The following is a 17,964-nucleotide window of genomic DNA, read 5'->3' as shown; positions in this document are numbered from 1 at the left end:
CTTCTGCGTGAATGCCGAAGGTTGTGGCCTCAGCTACTCCGACTCCTTAGACAATGTGGCGAAGTGCGTGCGTTGCAGGCAACGAAATTGCCCAAGAAGAAGAAAATGCAGGACTATTTCATGTAAACTAAGCTAGTTTCATCAATAAAGTGGTATTATAAATGGTATGTGCTTTTATGGCATGCAATTATTTAGGTGGCTTATATCGACGTATGCTTTATATCGAACTGATAGGCGTCTTGTTGCAAGTTCGATATAGCTGAGTTCGACTGTACTTCATAATTTTCTAAATCATGTCACAGCTAAGAAAATTAAAAGTATTCATTATGAAAAAAAAATAAACACATTGACTGGATTGATTTTGTCGAGCAACATTCGATCATTAGTAGTCAACTGCTTTGGTGCTTCATGCACTAGTTCTGTGCTTCAGTGCTTCCATGTACGTGGCATAAACTCTTTCGTTTGTCATTTCTTTGTAATTGAATGTAAATTGTTTTGGATGATGTACTGTTTATTATTTTTCAGTGTCTCCTATGGGCTCTTGCACTTCAGTGTTTTTGGATAAAGACATTTCAAGCGGAGAATTCCCCCGGCTTTATCACGCTTCTTTCAACCTATCTTGTCAGTGCAACATGCACGGTTACTAAGTAAAATTAATAAAATGGTTTTGTGTAGATCACTATGGGTCTACCTTTTCATTCCGTGTGGCCCTGTGCAACAGGGCTCAAAATTATGCCCAATTAGTAAGTGCATACTATAGTTTTAAGCCTGAATTTCTCACTTAGTGGATGGAAAACAGCTTACTTTAGTTAACAAAATCACGGATTTTTAATGGGCGCAGCGAATGCCTAGGTCTTTAAAATGTTCTCAATGCATACTGAAATGATCCTTGAATGCTCTTCTGAGGATGTCCTGAGTATGTGCTGAGGCTGCACAACAGGACTTGATAGGGGTGTTTTGAGGCTCACACGGGGATATCCTGAGGACATCCAAACATACTCAATTGTATGTCCCGAGGATGACCTGCGGATGTCATTGTGCTGTCTGGGAGGCCTTTGTTGAAAAGAGAGCATCTGAGAGAAAAGTAACTTCGCGCTCCGCTTGCGATATCCATGCACGATGCACGACTGCAAGATTTGGCTGAGATGTCCACAGCAGTGCATGCTACCTGTGGACTCTGTTCTTTCACCAAGCTCGAGGGGTGGTTCTGGGCCCCCTCAGCAGTGTAAAAAAATTGTATAACTTCTATTGAACATCATATCATCTCTGCACAGTCCACAATGCTAGATCACTATGTGGGTGCACATAATTAAGGACAAGCAGTCAAGCAAGCAGGACGGTGGTTACCTTCACATTGATGACGTCAAACTCGCGTTTGATGAAGTGGTTGCCAATGTCTTGCGAAACAAACTTGACTTTGACATAGTCGCACATGAGCTCTCCATCAGAGGGCCAGTACTGCTGGCATTTGGTCTGTGTGCAGTTGAGGGAAAATACAAATTAGGAGCTCACTTACACTGATTGCCGTTGACAAAACCATGTACCTATGTGAACCAAAGACAGAAATTGACACTGCCAAGAACATGAAGCTCTATTAATTTGATGGTATGTTGATAAAGTACAAATTCAACAAGAACAAAACAAGACATGCACTACGTGACCAGAGCCGACTGTGATAACTTTGCTAGAAGGGCACTAGCTATATACCATAAAAACTCGCGTATAATATGAGTTTTTTTTCCTATTATTAGCGTCCCAAATTTTCGTCTCATACTATATGTGGATCCGAACAAAAATTTAGGTAAGAAATTTGGGCTAAAAGGTTTGGCTTCATTATTGCTGCATGGCAATGGCTTGACTTCATTATTGCTGCGTGGCTATGGCTTGGCTTCCTTACTGCTGCATGGCTACGGCTTGGTTTCGTTATTGCAACATGACTACAACATCGTTTCTTTATTGTTGAGTGCGCACCTTGGCAGCACACGTGCAAACCACGCTTCGCGAAGTGCATCTTTTTTATTACGCACTGAAGGACCAAGATGTCCGGACCACGAAAACGGTACTTGGCTGCTTTAAAGAGAAAGGTTATTTTAGCCGCAAAGGACATCTGCAACAGCGTGGCCGGGAGGTAGTTTGGCGTCAACGAGGGAAGAATTCGCGGATGGCGTCAACAGAAGGAAGCCCTTTTGGCATGCAGCGGAATGCGAAGAAGCTTTTGCAACCCGAAGAGTGGGACATTCCCGGAAATCAAACTCACCCTGATGGAGTTTGACTGTGAGCGTGGAGCTTATGCAGGCAAAAGCTAAGGAGCTTGCAAGAGAAAAAGGGCTACCGAGCTCCGCCTTCAAAACGAGCAAGCACTGGATTTATTGCTACATGTGCCGTGCTTGATTTTCCTTACGCCACCGAACTTCGATTTCGCAAAAGCTGCCAGAATTGTTCAAAGAGTAGCTTGTGGCTTTCCAGCGCCATGTTATTTTGCTGCGCAAGTCCAAGAACTTCCAGCTAGGGCAAATCAGCAATGCTGATCAAATGCCAGTTTAACTGGACATGCCATCGCACGTCATCATGCACGAGTAGGGCTCTAATCAAGTTTATGTCCAGCCTACTGGCAACGAGAAAATGCGAGTTACCATCATGTTGTCATGCATGGCAGCTGGACACAAGCTCCCGCCTTATGTCGTCTTCAAGTGCAAGACAGTGCCTAAAGGTGAGGAGCTGCCAAAAAATGTGGTCGTGAGATGCCATGAGAAAGGATGGATGAACGAGAATATTGTACTCGACTGGATAAAGTCCATCTGGTGTAGGCGGCCTGGCGCACTGTTGTCGTTCCCGTCCATCCTCGTGCTGGATGCATTTTGTTTGGCCGACTCAGTGAAGAGGCTGTTGCGCGAATACAGCACTGAACTCGTCGTTATCCCGGGTAGGATGACGTCTTAGCTGCAGCCTTTAGATGTTTGCGTGAACAACCCGTTCAAGGACGCGGTGAAGCGGTGTTACACAGATTGGATGCGTTCATGTGAGCTTGCAGTGACGCTGACCGAGCAACTGAAGCAAGCTTCGCCAGCCATGCTACGCAAGTGGATTGCGGACACATGGGCCAGCATACCAGAGGACCTTGTGCATCGCGCATTCAAAAAGTGCGGCATCGCGAACGTGCTCGATGGCACAAAGAATAAGTACCTCTGAGAAGATATGTCCGACAAGGAACTATCTGAAGCGAGCATAGGTGAGGAAGACAGCGATTGAAGTGCAGAGTGCAATTTAAATAAATGTTTTCCTTGAGTTTTCCTAACTCGTATTATACGCGGATAAAACTTTTTTTCCCATTTCGCGTCCCAAAAATTTCACCTCGTACTATATGCGGGTTCGTATTATATGCAAGTTTTTACGATATAGTCTTGCTGAAAAAAATTAGTAAATAAACGAACAAGAAACAGAACAGACATGTGGGCATCACACACATGCATATCGTTGCATGTACATATTGGCTGAAACTTGCAGTACAATGAAAAATTGTTAAGGGCCAGACAACATACAGTGGAAAGAAAAATAATAGGTGTAATGTTAAGAAATAGGAAGACAGCAGTATAGATAAGGGAACAGGCTAGGTAGCCGATATTCTAACTGATATTAAAAGAAAGAAGGGCAGCTGTGCAGGCATGTCATGCATAACCTGTAGTCTATTCGAATATAGAATGGGTGTCAAGAGAAAAAAAATTCAGCCGAGGATGGCAAAGATTAGGTCTGGTGATGAGAATACACAATTTGTAGGCACAGGATACAGTTGGTTGAAGCAGAACAAAATTAACTGGAGATATCTGGTAAAGGTCTTTCTCCTGCAGCGGATGTTGTTACGTGCAGAGAGAGACAAGCAAAGGAACTAATTAGTACTATGTATTTACAAGAGCAGCACAGCCAGAGACCAAGATGAAAACCAGCTTGTGCCATGCAAACATGCCCATCTTCATCTTCCTTTGCGCCATGTGTCTTAAGCGTCTGTTGTATCACAACACAACTCCCGGCTGAAAAAGTGCTGTCCCGGTGCCATTAGGTATCTGTGGCAAGCAGAGAGTTGTAGGGCCTGGCGACGTGGATGATATCACTGGTGATTGGATTGAAGGATTTTGCGAGACTGGCTGGAACAATTTCGTAGGTGACTTAAGTGACTTGGTGAGCTACGTAACATGGGCCTTTGTAACAAGACAGGAGTTCTTTGCAAAGGCTTACTCTAGGGTAAGACGACAAAAGCAGCACTAGGGCGCCTTGCCGAAAGTGCACTTCACCGTGGCAGAGGTCGTAGTGATGCCTCTGGTTCTTCTCTTGCGACATTGATAGGAGAGCACGCGCACAATGTTGAGCATGGTCAGCGCGAACAATGGCATCACGGGCTTCTTGATGGTAGCAAGGTGCCTAACAGTAGCATGGGTTCACAGCTATACAAGAGGTAGAATGGGGAAGAGCCAGCATTGTCAAGGCGAGAATAATTATAGGCGAAGGTAATGTAAGGTACAGCGAGGTCCCAATTGTGGTGATCGGCTGAAACATATTTTGCCAGCATACCTGTAAGGGTCAATCGCTCAGTCAGGCCGTTGTTTTGTGGATGGTAGGAGGTGGTAAGCTGATGCTGGATAAAGCAGATGCGCATGATGTCATCAATAAGCTTCGACAAGAAGGTACGACATCAGTCTGTGAGCACTTGATGTGGAGCTCTATGCATCAAAATGATGTCGTGTAGCAGGAAATCTGCCACATCAGCTGCTGTCGCTGTTGACTATGCGACCGCATATCTGGTCGCGTAGTCGACAGCAACAGTAACCCACTTGTTCCCAGATGTAGATGCTGGAAAAGTGCCCAGGAGATCCAAACCAACATGACCAAATGGCTCTACTGGGATTTCAAGTGGCTGCAGCTACCTAGTGGGAAGCAGGGATGGCTTGTAGTGATGTTGACATGGCCCACAAGCTGCAACATAAGATGGCACAGAATGTGCAAGACCGGGCCGAAAGAAGCGATGGCGTACTCTATCGTAAGTTCGAGACACGCCAAGTTGTCTAGCCGTGGATGTGTCATGAGTTCTTTTAGACTGGTCGAAACAAGGTGCTTTGGGATGACAAGGAGGAGATCAGGGTCTTTGGGATGAATATTATGACGGGACAAAGTAGCATCCTAGAGAATGAAGAGGCATGACGAAGGGTCGTTGGGTGCGGATTGAAAATGATAGACAAGTGTTTTGAGTGAGGCATCATGACATTGCTCATTGGCGATATGGAGGAGCTGCGACACAGAAAAAACACAAGTGGCATTTTCTATGTCAGGGACATCAGAGCCGACGACAGGGTAACACAGCAAACTATCCCCTTCTTGGTGCAGGCATCTGGGTTTGTAAATCACAGTATAGACGATCATGGACTCGTAGGCTTAGAGGCTCCAAGAGCCTCAAAGCCCGACAACCAAGCCAGCCCGACCTTGAGGGAGGAAAGCCGGCAGAGAACATGATGATTGATTACTACGGAAAGGGAGGGCCGTAAAGGTAAGGAAAAAACTTGGCAACCGCCCAGACAACAGCAAGGCACTCTCGTTCCATAACAGAATAGTTGTGCAGTGATGGCGAGAGGAGGCTGCTGGCATGAGCAATAACGTGATTGTGGCCACGCCGATGCTGGGCTAGGACAGCGCCTACACCATGACCATCGGTATCCATATGCAATTCTGTTAGGGCATTAAGGTCGAATTGGGTGAGGATCAGTGGTGATGTCAAGTGCGTGATGAGGCGAGGCAAGGCGGCAGATTGTGGAGGTACCCATGAGAAGGGTACACCTTTCTCCAAAAGGTCAGTGAGAGGCCGAGCAATAGTGGCAAAATTTTGGACAAAGTGGCGGAAGTAAGACCACAGCCCAAAAATACTGCGAACCTGTGTGGCTTATTTCGGAACCGGAAAGTCTCGGACAGCATGAATTTTCTTTGGGTCAGTTTGCACTTCAGAAGCATTGACAAGATGGCCCAAAACCATAATTTGGCAACCGCCGAAACGACATTTCGATTAGTTGAGTTGCAGCCTGGCCTTATCAAAAACATCATGTATGATTGAGAGATGTTTAACATGAGTGTCAACTGTTGGTGAAAAGAAATAACGTTGTTGACGTAGCACAGGCATGTGGATCATTTGAAATTCTGAAGCAAGGAGTCCATCATACACTCAAAAGTGCCCGGCACATTACATAATCTAATATGCCTAACTTTAACTGGAAAAGACCATTGTGTGTTATAAATGTAGTCTTTCATCAGTTCATACTGTCGACATGAACCTGCCAGTATCCAGAGACCAAAGATCAATAGAGAAGTAGCTGGCACCATAGAGACAGTCAAAGGCATCGTTGGTTCGTGGCAGCAGGTTCACATCTTTCTTAGTCACTTTGTTGAGATGGCTGTAATCCGCACAGAAGTGTGATGTCCCGTCCTTCTTCTTAACCAACACTACTGGTGCTGGACTCGAAGTAGGCTCACTGACGTTTTTATTGAGCATCTTGTTAACCTCAGTTTGAATTACCTGGCGTTCCGATAAAGATGCTCAATATGGCCTATGGTGAATAGAAGCAGCATTTCCTGTACGTATTAATACGATGTTTCACAGCAAGCATCTGGCCTAAGCAGCGATTGCCAAAGTTGAAAACATCCCTGTAGGAAAACAAAGCACACTAGAGGTCCCTGGCTTGTGCAATAAAATAAGAAAAGGCATCTCGCAATCATTTTTTGGATCTTGAGATCAGCACAAGAGGCTGACTTTTGAGAACTGGCAGGCTCAGGCAAACTATCGGGTGAGAAAGCCACCACGTGATGTTCCTCCAAAGACTCAAGTTGGGCGAGGCGAATTCCTTAAGGCACGACTTGCTTGGTTAAACCAAAGTTTATGACAGGGATGCAAGTCTGCTAGGCCATGATAGTCAGAACTGTGTAAGGTACAGTGACAATATACTGCAATAGAATGCTGGTCAGTGGAGTGATGAGATACTCTCCATCGGGAATGGGCGGGGAAGAAGACAGTTCGATATATGATAATGATTAGGGCGGCAGTCACATGAAGCAAGTGGGGCTTAAGCGGCCGAGGGTTGCATCACAAGTATCCGAAAGAATAGGCTGTTTTAGGCGAAGGGTGCTGGCGGAGCAGTCAATAAGAGCCGAATGTGGCAAGAGAAAATCAAGGCTGAGAATTAGGTCGTGCGGGCAATCGGCAATCACGGTAAAAAATACAGCAGTGCAGCGCCCAGCGATGCTTATGTGCGCGGTACACATATCCGATGACAGGAACAGTACCGCCATCTGCAACGCAGATGACACATGTTGGTGCAGAAGCTTCCTAATTTGTTGCCAGAAGGCAGCACTCATAATGGAGAGGTGAGCACTTGTGTCGATCATTGCAATGACAGCAGTGCCTTCAACATCGACTTCAAGAATGTTCTGCTTCGTCGGCAAAGTAAGCAGAGGATTTGAGGGCAAGGTCGACATCGCAGCTTCACCTCCGGAAGATGCAGTTCCTAGTTTTCCGGCTGGGTGTGGGGGGGAATGGACAGTGACGAAAAGCGACAAGGCTGCAGCGAAGGAGACTGACGACGTTGGGGGGATGGCGATCAGTTGTAGCGAAAATTTGGAGCAGGAGCATCAGCGGCAGTACGATCCTTGCGAGAATCATTTGAAGCAGTAAGTGCAGAGTTATGAAAGTATGCACTGTTGTGTGTCAGAAACAGAGTTGGCTATCGTTTACAGCAGGGATGAGTGATGTGGCCAATTAATGCAGCAGCAGAAGAAGCAGATGGGCTTGTTGTCAGAGGTGCGCCATTCAGACGGGTTGCAGGATGGGGTGAGAAAGGATTGTTGGTGATGAGGAGAGCTGCCAGGAAAGTGCTGCACATTGGGTGCGTAGGTTGACGAGTGCATGGAGTCGAGACCCATGTTTTCAAATTTTCGTTGTGCAAGAATTTGCCTGGATGGCTCATGATGAATCAGTGGGCATCATGGAGTAGGATGCCGAAGAGGCAGCCTTGAACTAGCGGTGAATGACACGAGTCACATTGTCACATGGGATTCACTGGCGGGGATGGTCCTCACAAGTCGACATAGCAGTGGTATTTGGCAGGCGCAATTTGTGGGGGTTAATACGTCGGCTCTTAGCTTGTTCGAAGCAACAACATTCTCTGACGATGGCATCAATAGTAGAAACATTGTCAAAAACCAGCAATTTGAAGGTGTCCCCTGTGATACCCTTTAATATGTGCGCCACTTTGTCTATTTCAGACATGTTCTCGTCAACCTTGCAGCAAAGAGCCCGGACCTCTTGTATGTATGAGACGTAGGGCTCTGTGGGGCTCTGAGCACGTGTCGCAAGGGCCTCTTTTGCTGCGACTGTGCACCTGAAGGGGTCGCCGAACAGTTTGCAAAGTTCTTTGAAGATGTTACAGCTTGTTAATGCGTCTTCGTGGGTTCGGTACCACATGTGTGGGGTGCCGCCCAGGTAAAAAATGATGTTAGTGAGCATGATTGTTGAATCCCATCTAGTGATGACACATTACACTATGTCTCTTAAGCATCTGTTATTTTGCAACAACATAAATATGCTGATAATGAAAACCATGGAATTTTATTGAAAATATTCAAGCACAAGAAAAAAACAAAACTGATCAATTATTTGGCTAGAAGATAAAGGACAGCACCTGATCTGGGCGCTGACAATACCACAGAGCATACAATTTTGAAATGTGAGTGCTATTGAAACGCATGCACTGAACAGATGCTCTCGCTCATGTTATGGTCCTGCAAGAAGTTGTGAGAATACAATTTAGGAAATACTGAGTAAACAGCCACTCACCTGCCCCTCACCAAGTTCTGAGAGCATAACAATGGTAGAAATACACTGTTCCTTGATCATGCGCCAAAACTCCACAACAGAACAGTCTAGAGGGTCTTGGGTGATGATGAAAGACAGTGACCTGTCGTAACCCTGTGAAAGTGCAAAAGCCACATCATAATCCATCCAGACGTCAAAGAATGACTTAACCCAAGTCTAACACAGTCTTTTCCTGACAGACTTGCTACTACAGTCGAAACTAGTTATAACGAACTTGCATCCAGCATGAACATAACTCCATTATATTCAATATTCATTATAAGCATATATTTATTAGGTGTTAATGTTTGCTAGAGTGAGAGAGAAATCAACAGTTATTTTTAAATTAGCAAGAGAGAGAGAGCGGTAGAGAGAGGGAGATCTCTCTTTGCCTTCAGGTGGGCAGCATCCTCATTCCAGTAATCTGTGTGCTCCCACCCTGGCCTGGTCCACCAGCTACTGCTGGTCATCTATGCCTGGGCAAGGCACCATGGCCACATTTCTTCCCTGTCCTTCATATCGGTTAGAAACACTTCTACATTTACTTCGTTACATCCAATGAAGAATCCAGTGGTGTCACAAGGGTGAGCAGCACCCGAGGCAGTGGACTGCCGCAACAATCCTCAACCTTGCCCTTTCATATCAAGCAACGAAGCAAAATCTTTTTTTTTCTGTAACTAATTACTTCTTATTTTTATTTTTTTAAAAGGTTCAAAGTAACGAGTGCACCACACAACTCCCAATTCAGCATGACAACGCATTGAAAGTGCATATTTACGTTTTTATGTTGCATTAACAGGCAACTAGGCCAAACTGAAGTTCTTAAGAAAAATGAGAGTGCAATATCTTTTTTTTATTATGACTCAAGAAAGAAAGAAAGAACACATATCAAGAAAGAACACATATCAAAAAATAAACAGAGCAAATAGTGTTCATCACATGAATGTCCAGATTAACATCATAAAAATAAACGTGCCCATAGAACAAAAAAAAAAATGCAAACTGTAAGCATGTAGGAATACCTGTAGCGATATGTGTATGCACAGAGTGTATGCATAGCCATATGTGGAGCACATTGCACACGTAGCTGCTTGGGTACATACAGTTAAACCTTGATATAACGAAGTAGGTGAAATCGGCAATTCGCTCACTTATATAGAAAATTAGTTGTATTGAAATTCGACCTTTTGTGTAAGTAAGTGAGAAAGAAAGAAAGATGTTTATTTTTTTTTTCCAGATTATTATACACAACTAACAACCACTTGTCGGACCTGTAGCCGAAGGCTAGTTGAAGGTTCGATAAAAAAATATAAAAGAAATCCTAGCACAGCAGGAATAAAACAGTGCAACAGTAATTGTATATACAAAGCTGTTGATTGTCAATTCACAAGTAAACTAAAAGTAAGTGAATACATCAGAGTACAGTTGCCGATCGATTTGTTTTTTTAGAAGGAAAGGGGCCGCAAAATTTTCCGAATTATCAGGCAAACAAAAAAAGCAAATTTGAATGAGAAAACAATTCATTTTGATTAATTTAGGAGTCGGCAACCAATGATGGTTTCATGCCACGCTGACTATATATTCACATCAGCAGTACGAATTCAGCAAAGCCACCCATGCTTTCGTGCGCACTCCGCCCCTACGGCTGATAGCGTCACCAGCACTGACATGATGCTATCATGGAAAGCGCCGGCAGCGGGGAGCGAATGCTTCGTCTGCCTCTCTCTCCAATGGGTAACCGCAACTCGAGATTACGCAACCTCCAATACTAAATGCGTGGGAAGACAGTTTCCGTGATGCCACGCCATCTCGGCACGCCCACTCTTTGCACATGCAGTAGACTGTGTATGCGCTCAGCCGCGCTTAAAGCCATGTGCAGCCAGAGCCGAGACGCGCACCAAAAATCTAGAGGGGCACCAACTTGCACCGCCCCGCCCCACGTGCTCACTCATGCCACTCCCCCTTTTGCACTTTGCTCACGCGGAAAAGTTGCACTCCTGAAGCTACCATACTTCTTGTCTCACCCTTGCGCACTTTCACTTGCACCTATAGCACAAAGTGCGTGGGGCATGATAGGTTCTTATCGCAATTGGACTGTATATGGAACATGATGTGGCTCTACTTCGGCAGTCACTCCTTCGGGCCGCCGTGCGCGCTTTGAGAGGTGTGTTTGCAAGCAGCCACTTGTAATTAGATCATTTGACCATTTGCATCCACGGAAGTTTTTATTTATTGTCTCAGCATTCCTTTGCAGCAGAAGCGAAACTAGGCGAAGAAGAATACTGTCTCAGTAGAATGTGTGGTATTTTAGGGAGCTTTTGTAAGAAAACTAAGGCACAAATTTATGCTAGTCTTGCACTATGCGCTAGCGCAGTCGGCCCTAGTGGGGAAGTATTTCTGCAGTAGTCATGAGCGCTACACGGGTCTATCTGCAAAGCATATTACGTATCTCTCAGGGGAGACACCTCCTAATTTATATTTAATTTGAACTCCACATTCTAAAACACCCTAAGTCATTAAGTAAGGGCACACCGCCTAGAAGTTATCATTATTTTTTGTTAATTTTTTTAGTAAGTGCACAGTGCTACTGTTACACTTGGCAAAAGGTGCTCAGTGCCTTTTTATTTCTTTGATGAATAATTATTTGCTATCTCACCCTATCTCTCCTTCACAGCCGAGCGGTACCCCTCTGAGCAGTGCAAGCAGAGCCCCATATGTCAGCACCGGTAGAGTGCAATGACCATGCACTTTTCTTTTTAACAACATGTTATATATACCATGTTATGTGCTAAACACAATGGCAGTGAATAAAAGATAATCAGAGCAAAAGCAAGACATGTAATGTTTACCTGGACGAATGAGGCATTGATGTAGGATGAGTGGTCTCGTGAAGGTGACACGGGTAAAATTACTCTGTTGCAATCATCTAGAGAAGAAAAACATGATTTTGTATTTACGCTATACCGTGATAGAGGTTTGACAAGAACTCAATGTTGGTGACACTGAAGTGACAACATTGAAGTGACAAGTAAACAATGACTCAAATGTGCACCTTGTGTGAAAAACACATCTGCTGATGTCAGTCTAAGCTGGCAGCCTTTTTTCTTCTATCAGTACACTTTGCTTTCTGAGTACAGATTACAACACATGCATTGATGACCACAACAATGCACTTGGTACTATGCCCTGGGAAATTCACGCTGAATATTATTCCATGTTCATCCCTTTGTCAAGGGATGCACAAACACATGCAACCATCAATTTAATGAAATTGTACTTGTAGCAGAAAATTTTGCTCTGCAAAGATTTATCCCTGTCACAGTCGTCAGGTTTTAGTGGTGCAATAAATTTGTCTGCTTCCAGAATGTCTAGCATGTTATTATTGAGCATAATCAATAATCAGATGGCTAGCTAATGTGAGTTTCAGCTGGAGAACCATAAGTTATGCTTTGGCACAGTGCTATTGTAGCTTCCGAATTACATATTGTGGGGTAATATGTGTCTTGATGTGTGCGACAATCAATGATACAGTCGAACACGGATATATCGAACTTGAAGGAGATCGTGAAATAGTTTGATATATCGATAATTCAATATAAAGAAATCGGCTTGATACAGCGCTCACGGTCGCGACAAATAGTCGCGACAAAACAGAGCGACCGTTGCCAAACCGGTTTTCTCGTTCCTTCACGCACATGGCTTGCAAACATTACAGGGTGCCGTGTGCCAAAGGATCGCGGGGCTTTGGGGAAAGTGCATTTTCCAGAGCGTGGCACTCCTCTAGACCAGCTGCCCCAAGCCGGTTTCTTCGTTCTCTCACGCATGCGGCTCGCAAACGTCACGGGTCGTCACGCGACGAGCGATCGCAGATGGGCGCGGGAGATGCCTAGCCTTTGGGGAAAGCGCACCTTCCAGAGCACAGCGCTGATCTAGACCAGCCGTCGCCTAGCCAGTTTACTCTGCGCACACAGCTCGCAAACGTCATGCGGCATCGCAAGCCAAACGACTGCAGATGGGTGCGGGAGATGCCTGTGCCTTTGGGGAAAGCGCACATTCCAGGGCATGAAGCTTCTCTAGGCCAGCCGTCACCAAGCCGGTTACCTCGTTCTTTCACGCACGTCACTTACAAATGTGAAGTGCTTTGCACATCGAACGATCGCAGGAGATGCGAGGGCCTTTGGGGAAGGCGCACCTCCCAGGGCGTGGCGATGCTCTAGACCAGCCGTCGCCAAGCCGGTTTCCTTCGTGCACGCGGCTCGTGAACATCACACTGTGTCACATGCCAAACGACTGCAGATGGACGCGGGAGATGCCTGCACCTTTGGGGAAAGCGCATTTTCCAGGGCGCGGCGCTGCTCTAGAGTAAAACCCCTTAAACTTCGTAAAGTAGTGCCTCGCTTTGAAGAATGCCGCGTCCTCCTCGCGCACTCTGGCCGAGGTTGACGTCGCGTCGCTATTGGCCTAATAACATTACGTGGGTCCTCGCGCTGTGCATCAGCGCCATTTTTGCTCAAGAAGCGCCTATGGAGTGGCGAGGAGCGCATGTTGGCGCCGTCGCTACGTTCGAGCAGTGTAGGCGGCGCCACGGTCGAGGAGGGAGCAGAAAGAGAGGAGAAACGAGGAGGAGAGTGTCGCTACTTTACGAAGTTTAAGGGGCTTTACTCTAGACCAGCCGTCGCCAAGCCGGTTACATCGTCCTTTCACGCACGTGACTTGCAAACGTCACTTGGCGTCGTGCACCAAACGACCGCGGGAGATGTGAGGGGCTTTGGGGAAAGCGCACTTTCCAAGACGTGGTGCTGCTCTAGACCAGCCGTCGCCAAGCCGGTTATATCATTCTTTCACGCACGTACGTGACTTGCAAACATTACTTGGCGTCGCGCGCCGAACGACCGCGGGAGATGCGAGGGGCTTTGGGGAAAGCGCACTTTCCACGACGTGGTGCTGCTCTAGACCAGCTGTCGCCAAGCCGGTTACATCATTCTTTCATGCACGTGACTTGCAAACGTCACGTGGCGTCGCGCGCCGTACGACCGCGGGAGATGCGAGGGGCTTTGGGGAACGCGCACTTTCGAAGATGTGGTGCTGCTCTAGACCAGCCGCCATCAAGCCGGTTTCCCCCATGCATGCGCCTCGCAAACGTTTCAGGTGTCGCACCCCGAACGACTGCAGATGGGCGCAGGAGATGCCTGCACCTTTGGGGAAAGCGCACCTTCCTGTGCACGGTGAGGATATATAGAATGACCTGCAAAATTAGAGTTCAATATACGGCACAACTTTCCCATACATTTACACAGGATTTTCAAGGGGATAATCTGCATGTTTGATATAACCAACAATTCAAAATATCTGGGTTCAATATATCCGGGTTCGACTGTGATAGTGAAACAGGCATTTCTGTTGCATCTGAAAGTATACGTCAAGTATATTCAGCATACAGATGAAATCTCTCTGCTGCAATGCTAAACCAAAAAGAGCATGGCACAATAGGCAATAGACACTGTGGAATTCAGCCAGCCATCTTATGAAGCTACTAAGTTGATCAATCTGCAGATACATGCTCACTGTGTGCTTTTCCATCAGTTCCAGCCAGCATGCGTGAGTATGTGGGAACATGCAACCTGCCCAAAAGCTCCATTACCAGCAAACATCAACCACATCAAAAAAATTTTCCATTTTTCGATGTGTTGCAGTCTTTATAGACCACAACCACCATTGTGTTGGCCACAAGATTCTATGTAAAGGCACCACTAAGGTGCAGAAGCAGGTACAACACAAGCACAGTGTGGAGTGCAGGTACAAAATTTTGAACCGGTACGTAAAAGACGCAGCAAACAAATTTTTGTTTGTGTCAGAAAGGCTACCACAGATTCCAAACGTTCACACACATACATACAAGCACAATGAATATGTAGTACACAATGTAAGTGCTCTGGTGAATGAAAGTTTTTTAAATAGAAAGATTTGTTACGTTGGGGTTAGGGTGTACAATTATTAAGCAATGTTGAACTCACAAGGTACAATGAAGTCATATCTGTTCTTTGCTACATTCATGTCCATCATTCCCACGCAGCATGTCTTGGGGTCTTCAATAACATCACCCAGTTTCTGAGACAGAAATAATTATTAAAAGGTCAGATCAAAGGAGGTTTTGAACATAAGTAAACAAGCAAGCAAGCAAGCAACCAAACAAGAAAGACCATGACTTAAAGAGGAAACAAATTCTTTGTAGTTTTACCTCGAATTCCAGAACCATTCCGGACTTTTCCGGGTTTCCCAATTTCTCTTTCAACTGAAGGTAGTGGTCCCTAAGGTGCTGGATCTCAATTTCTGTGTCACCAAACTGTGCATGCTCCAAAAGAGCACGGTAAATAAAAATATACTGCTTCTGCAAAAGGCAAAAGAATATGCAGGTATGAAGAATTCAGTTCACTGCTGCAAACATCAATCACTGCCCCATTGTTTTTCTACAGGCTTCATCAGTTAAATGATATGCGAATTTTTTGTTGTCATTGACTTTAGTCACCTTGTGTGCACACACACACAAGGCTCTTCAAAGGTGTCTGGTTCCAGCAATTAAGAATATTCATCTGCTTATTTAACAAATATTCAATATTTTGATGCAATTCTTAGATTATTTTAGCTATAAGTACACCAGATCAACTATGTCAGCAAAAACAAATTTTTAACCAAATTTATTCTCTTCCATTGCAGTAGAAATTTCAATAGAAATCAGTTCTTGCATACCTAAGTGAAATGCTGAACGACAAGTGAGCCTAACTGTTCACAGTGCAATCATAAAAAAGAAAAAGCAGCTGAAATGTGTTGAGTATGCATGCATGTTCAGATTTGTCTGCACTGAATTTGTGCAGTTCACGTTTTATTTGTGCAATGACGATTATGGCTTGCGGGACACAGCAGTTAAATGTGCCACAAGGTATGCAGCCAGTCAAACAAGTTTTGCGTACCAGTGACTGAACAAGGAAATTGCGCTGCTTGCGAAGACTGGCTACACAACTGAAGATATCCACTTCTTCCGTCTTTTCCAGCTCCTCCAGCAGTGAGTCGATGGCCACGAATGTTCCTGTCCTGCCTACACCAGCGCTGCAGAAACAAACAAGGCTTAGCAATGACTAATAAAGGTGACTAAACTGCTGTCATCAGGGGAGCTAAATGAACAATGCTGCTTCAGGCTAGATCTGTTCAAATAGAAAATGGGTCAGTTTTATCAAAACTGAAAGGTTAGTACCGTACAGACTCGTGTAAGGGCTGCTATCGTATACGGGCCGCACCCCCAACTTGGCAGCCCAAAATTTGGACAAAAAAAATTTCCACCAAAGAAAACAATTTCTATCAGAGAAGCAATGACGTTCAGTACTGCGATGCTGCATGCGCGCTTCTGAGTTTTTGCATGCTGTGTACTTCTGTGTGCTGCTACTAGGTGGCAAGAGCTAGCTGTATGTTGACCTCTGATGCAGTGGCACATCTGGGTGTCACATCCGGGGTGTGCAGTAGTCGGTGGCTGTGCTGGCACAATTTTGACCAAAGGTTTGGTCCCATGTAAGGGCCAAATCTCGTCAAAATTGTGAAAAAGTGTGGCCCTTACTCAAGTCTATACGGTATGCCGATAAGCAGTAGCAGTCTTTCACAAATACTATTCATAGCCAATGAGTGAGTTCAAATTCAACTCATACTTAAGCTCCACTGTGCGCAAGACAGTCATTTTTGTTAAGCTATAGGTGAACGCCATGATTGACTCCAGCCTATGTTTTCAGTAAGGAAAGTACCTGCAATGCACAAGTAGCGGCCCTCTGTCAGAGACATAATGCTCATTGACACGCTTGATAAATCGTAGCAGCCACGAAGGTTGGTCAGGTGCCAGGAAGTCCTTCCACATGGTGAAGTGAAATTGCAGGATCTCTCGCTCCTCAGTGATGCCATCCTGATTCAAATAAGAAAGGAAGCTCATCACTTAGAACACAGATTGGACTCAAGTTTGCAGTGCTTCAATGGTTATTCTAATTTAGTTGATTTCCAATGATTTGCCACCTCATCCCCACAATCACAGGAGAAGGAGTTCTCGTTGCATGACTGGCCTGCAGTATCCTATATTTGAATGGCAAAAGTGACAGCAGCACTGTGCTTCTCATATGGCCAAAGTATTTAAATCAATAGCAAGTTCAGAGCATGAATGATCATCAAATTCAAGTGCAAAATACATCAAGCAGAAATCTATGCATGCACATGTGAAGATATAAAAGTGATGACATGTTCTGAAATGCTGAGCTACTTTGTGATAAGACAATGTCCCCACTTGCTGCCTGTGCTTCACCACTGTGGGAATTGCATTGCAAGACAAGGGTCTGATGGAACTGCTTTAACAGACTCGTGAAATTCTTCAACTTAGACAGAAAGCTCAAAACTCAGTGCTAAAGCAATTTATTGCTTTGATAAAGAGGCTGTACAGAAAGGTCAGTGAAAGGAGTAATCATCATATTTTGTACGTGCAGAGTACAAGTGACCAAGCTTAACTATATAAAGACTTACTTCATTGCAGTAAGTGTGAAGTTTGCACTGTACTATTTAGTTGCTCTAATTTGTCTAAATGTAGCTCTAAATGCGGGCCATCTTAAATGGCTTTGTACTTCTAGGCTTGTTAAACTGGCTGAAATGTAACCGGAAAAGCCTAAACTGTAGTCCGAATGTTATGTGTGCAGAATTTTGATAATTCTGTACACATGAAATGAAATAAACTAAAGCTTTAGTTTGTTTCATTTTTCAACAAAAGTTGGATAGCAGACGGAGATTCTGTACTCAAACAAAGGAGTGTATAGCAAAAGTTAAAGAAAGGTGTGTACCTGAGTGTGCTCAACAAAGAACCGTCGCACAACATAATCCGAATATCTCTTTGCTGTGACAACTCTAACAGTATACTGTTTTTCAATTTCTTTGACGCCTTCATCAGACCAGTATTGGGCAGATTTTATCTGTATTGGGAGAGAGAGAGAAAAAAAAGAGAAAGTTGAAGAAATCTGTTTGTAAAGACAACATACAAATGAATAACAGCACATTATAGAAATCAC

At 44.8% G+C, this 17,964-nt stretch overlaps 1 protein-coding gene across 2 annotated transcripts in view; it reads right to left on the bottom strand.

The window, feature by feature from the left end:
* Positions 1-17,964, bottom strand: part of LOC135906130 (receptor-type tyrosine-protein phosphatase alpha-like) — a 396,239-nt gene that overhangs the window by 12,921 nt on the left and 365,354 nt on the right. For both annotated transcript variants that reach the window (XM_070525329.1, XM_070525330.1), the window contains exons 19-26: positions 17,740-17,868; positions 16,669-16,823; positions 15,850-15,985; positions 15,120-15,269; positions 14,896-14,989; positions 11,731-11,807; positions 8,864-8,995; positions 1,348-1,473 (exon numbers count right to left, since the gene is read on the bottom strand). In XM_070525329.1, the coding sequence (XP_070381430.1) occupies positions 1,348-1,473; positions 8,864-8,995; positions 11,731-11,807; positions 14,896-14,989; positions 15,120-15,269; positions 15,850-15,985; positions 16,669-16,823; positions 17,740-17,868 (999 nt within the window). The remainder of the gene's footprint in view (positions 1-1,347; positions 1,474-8,863; positions 8,996-11,730; positions 11,808-14,895; positions 14,990-15,119; positions 15,270-15,849; positions 15,986-16,668; positions 16,824-17,739; positions 17,869-17,964) is intronic.

The sequence above is a fragment of the Dermacentor albipictus genome, chromosome 9 (assembly GCF_038994185.2).
Source record: "Dermacentor albipictus isolate Rhodes 1998 colony chromosome 9, USDA_Dalb.pri_finalv2, whole genome shotgun sequence".
NCBI classification, from domain to species: domain Eukaryota; kingdom Metazoa; phylum Arthropoda; class Arachnida; order Ixodida; family Ixodidae; genus Dermacentor; species Dermacentor albipictus.
Note: the sequence above shows the minus strand (reverse complement) of the source record. Positions and strands in the feature narration are given on the sequence as shown.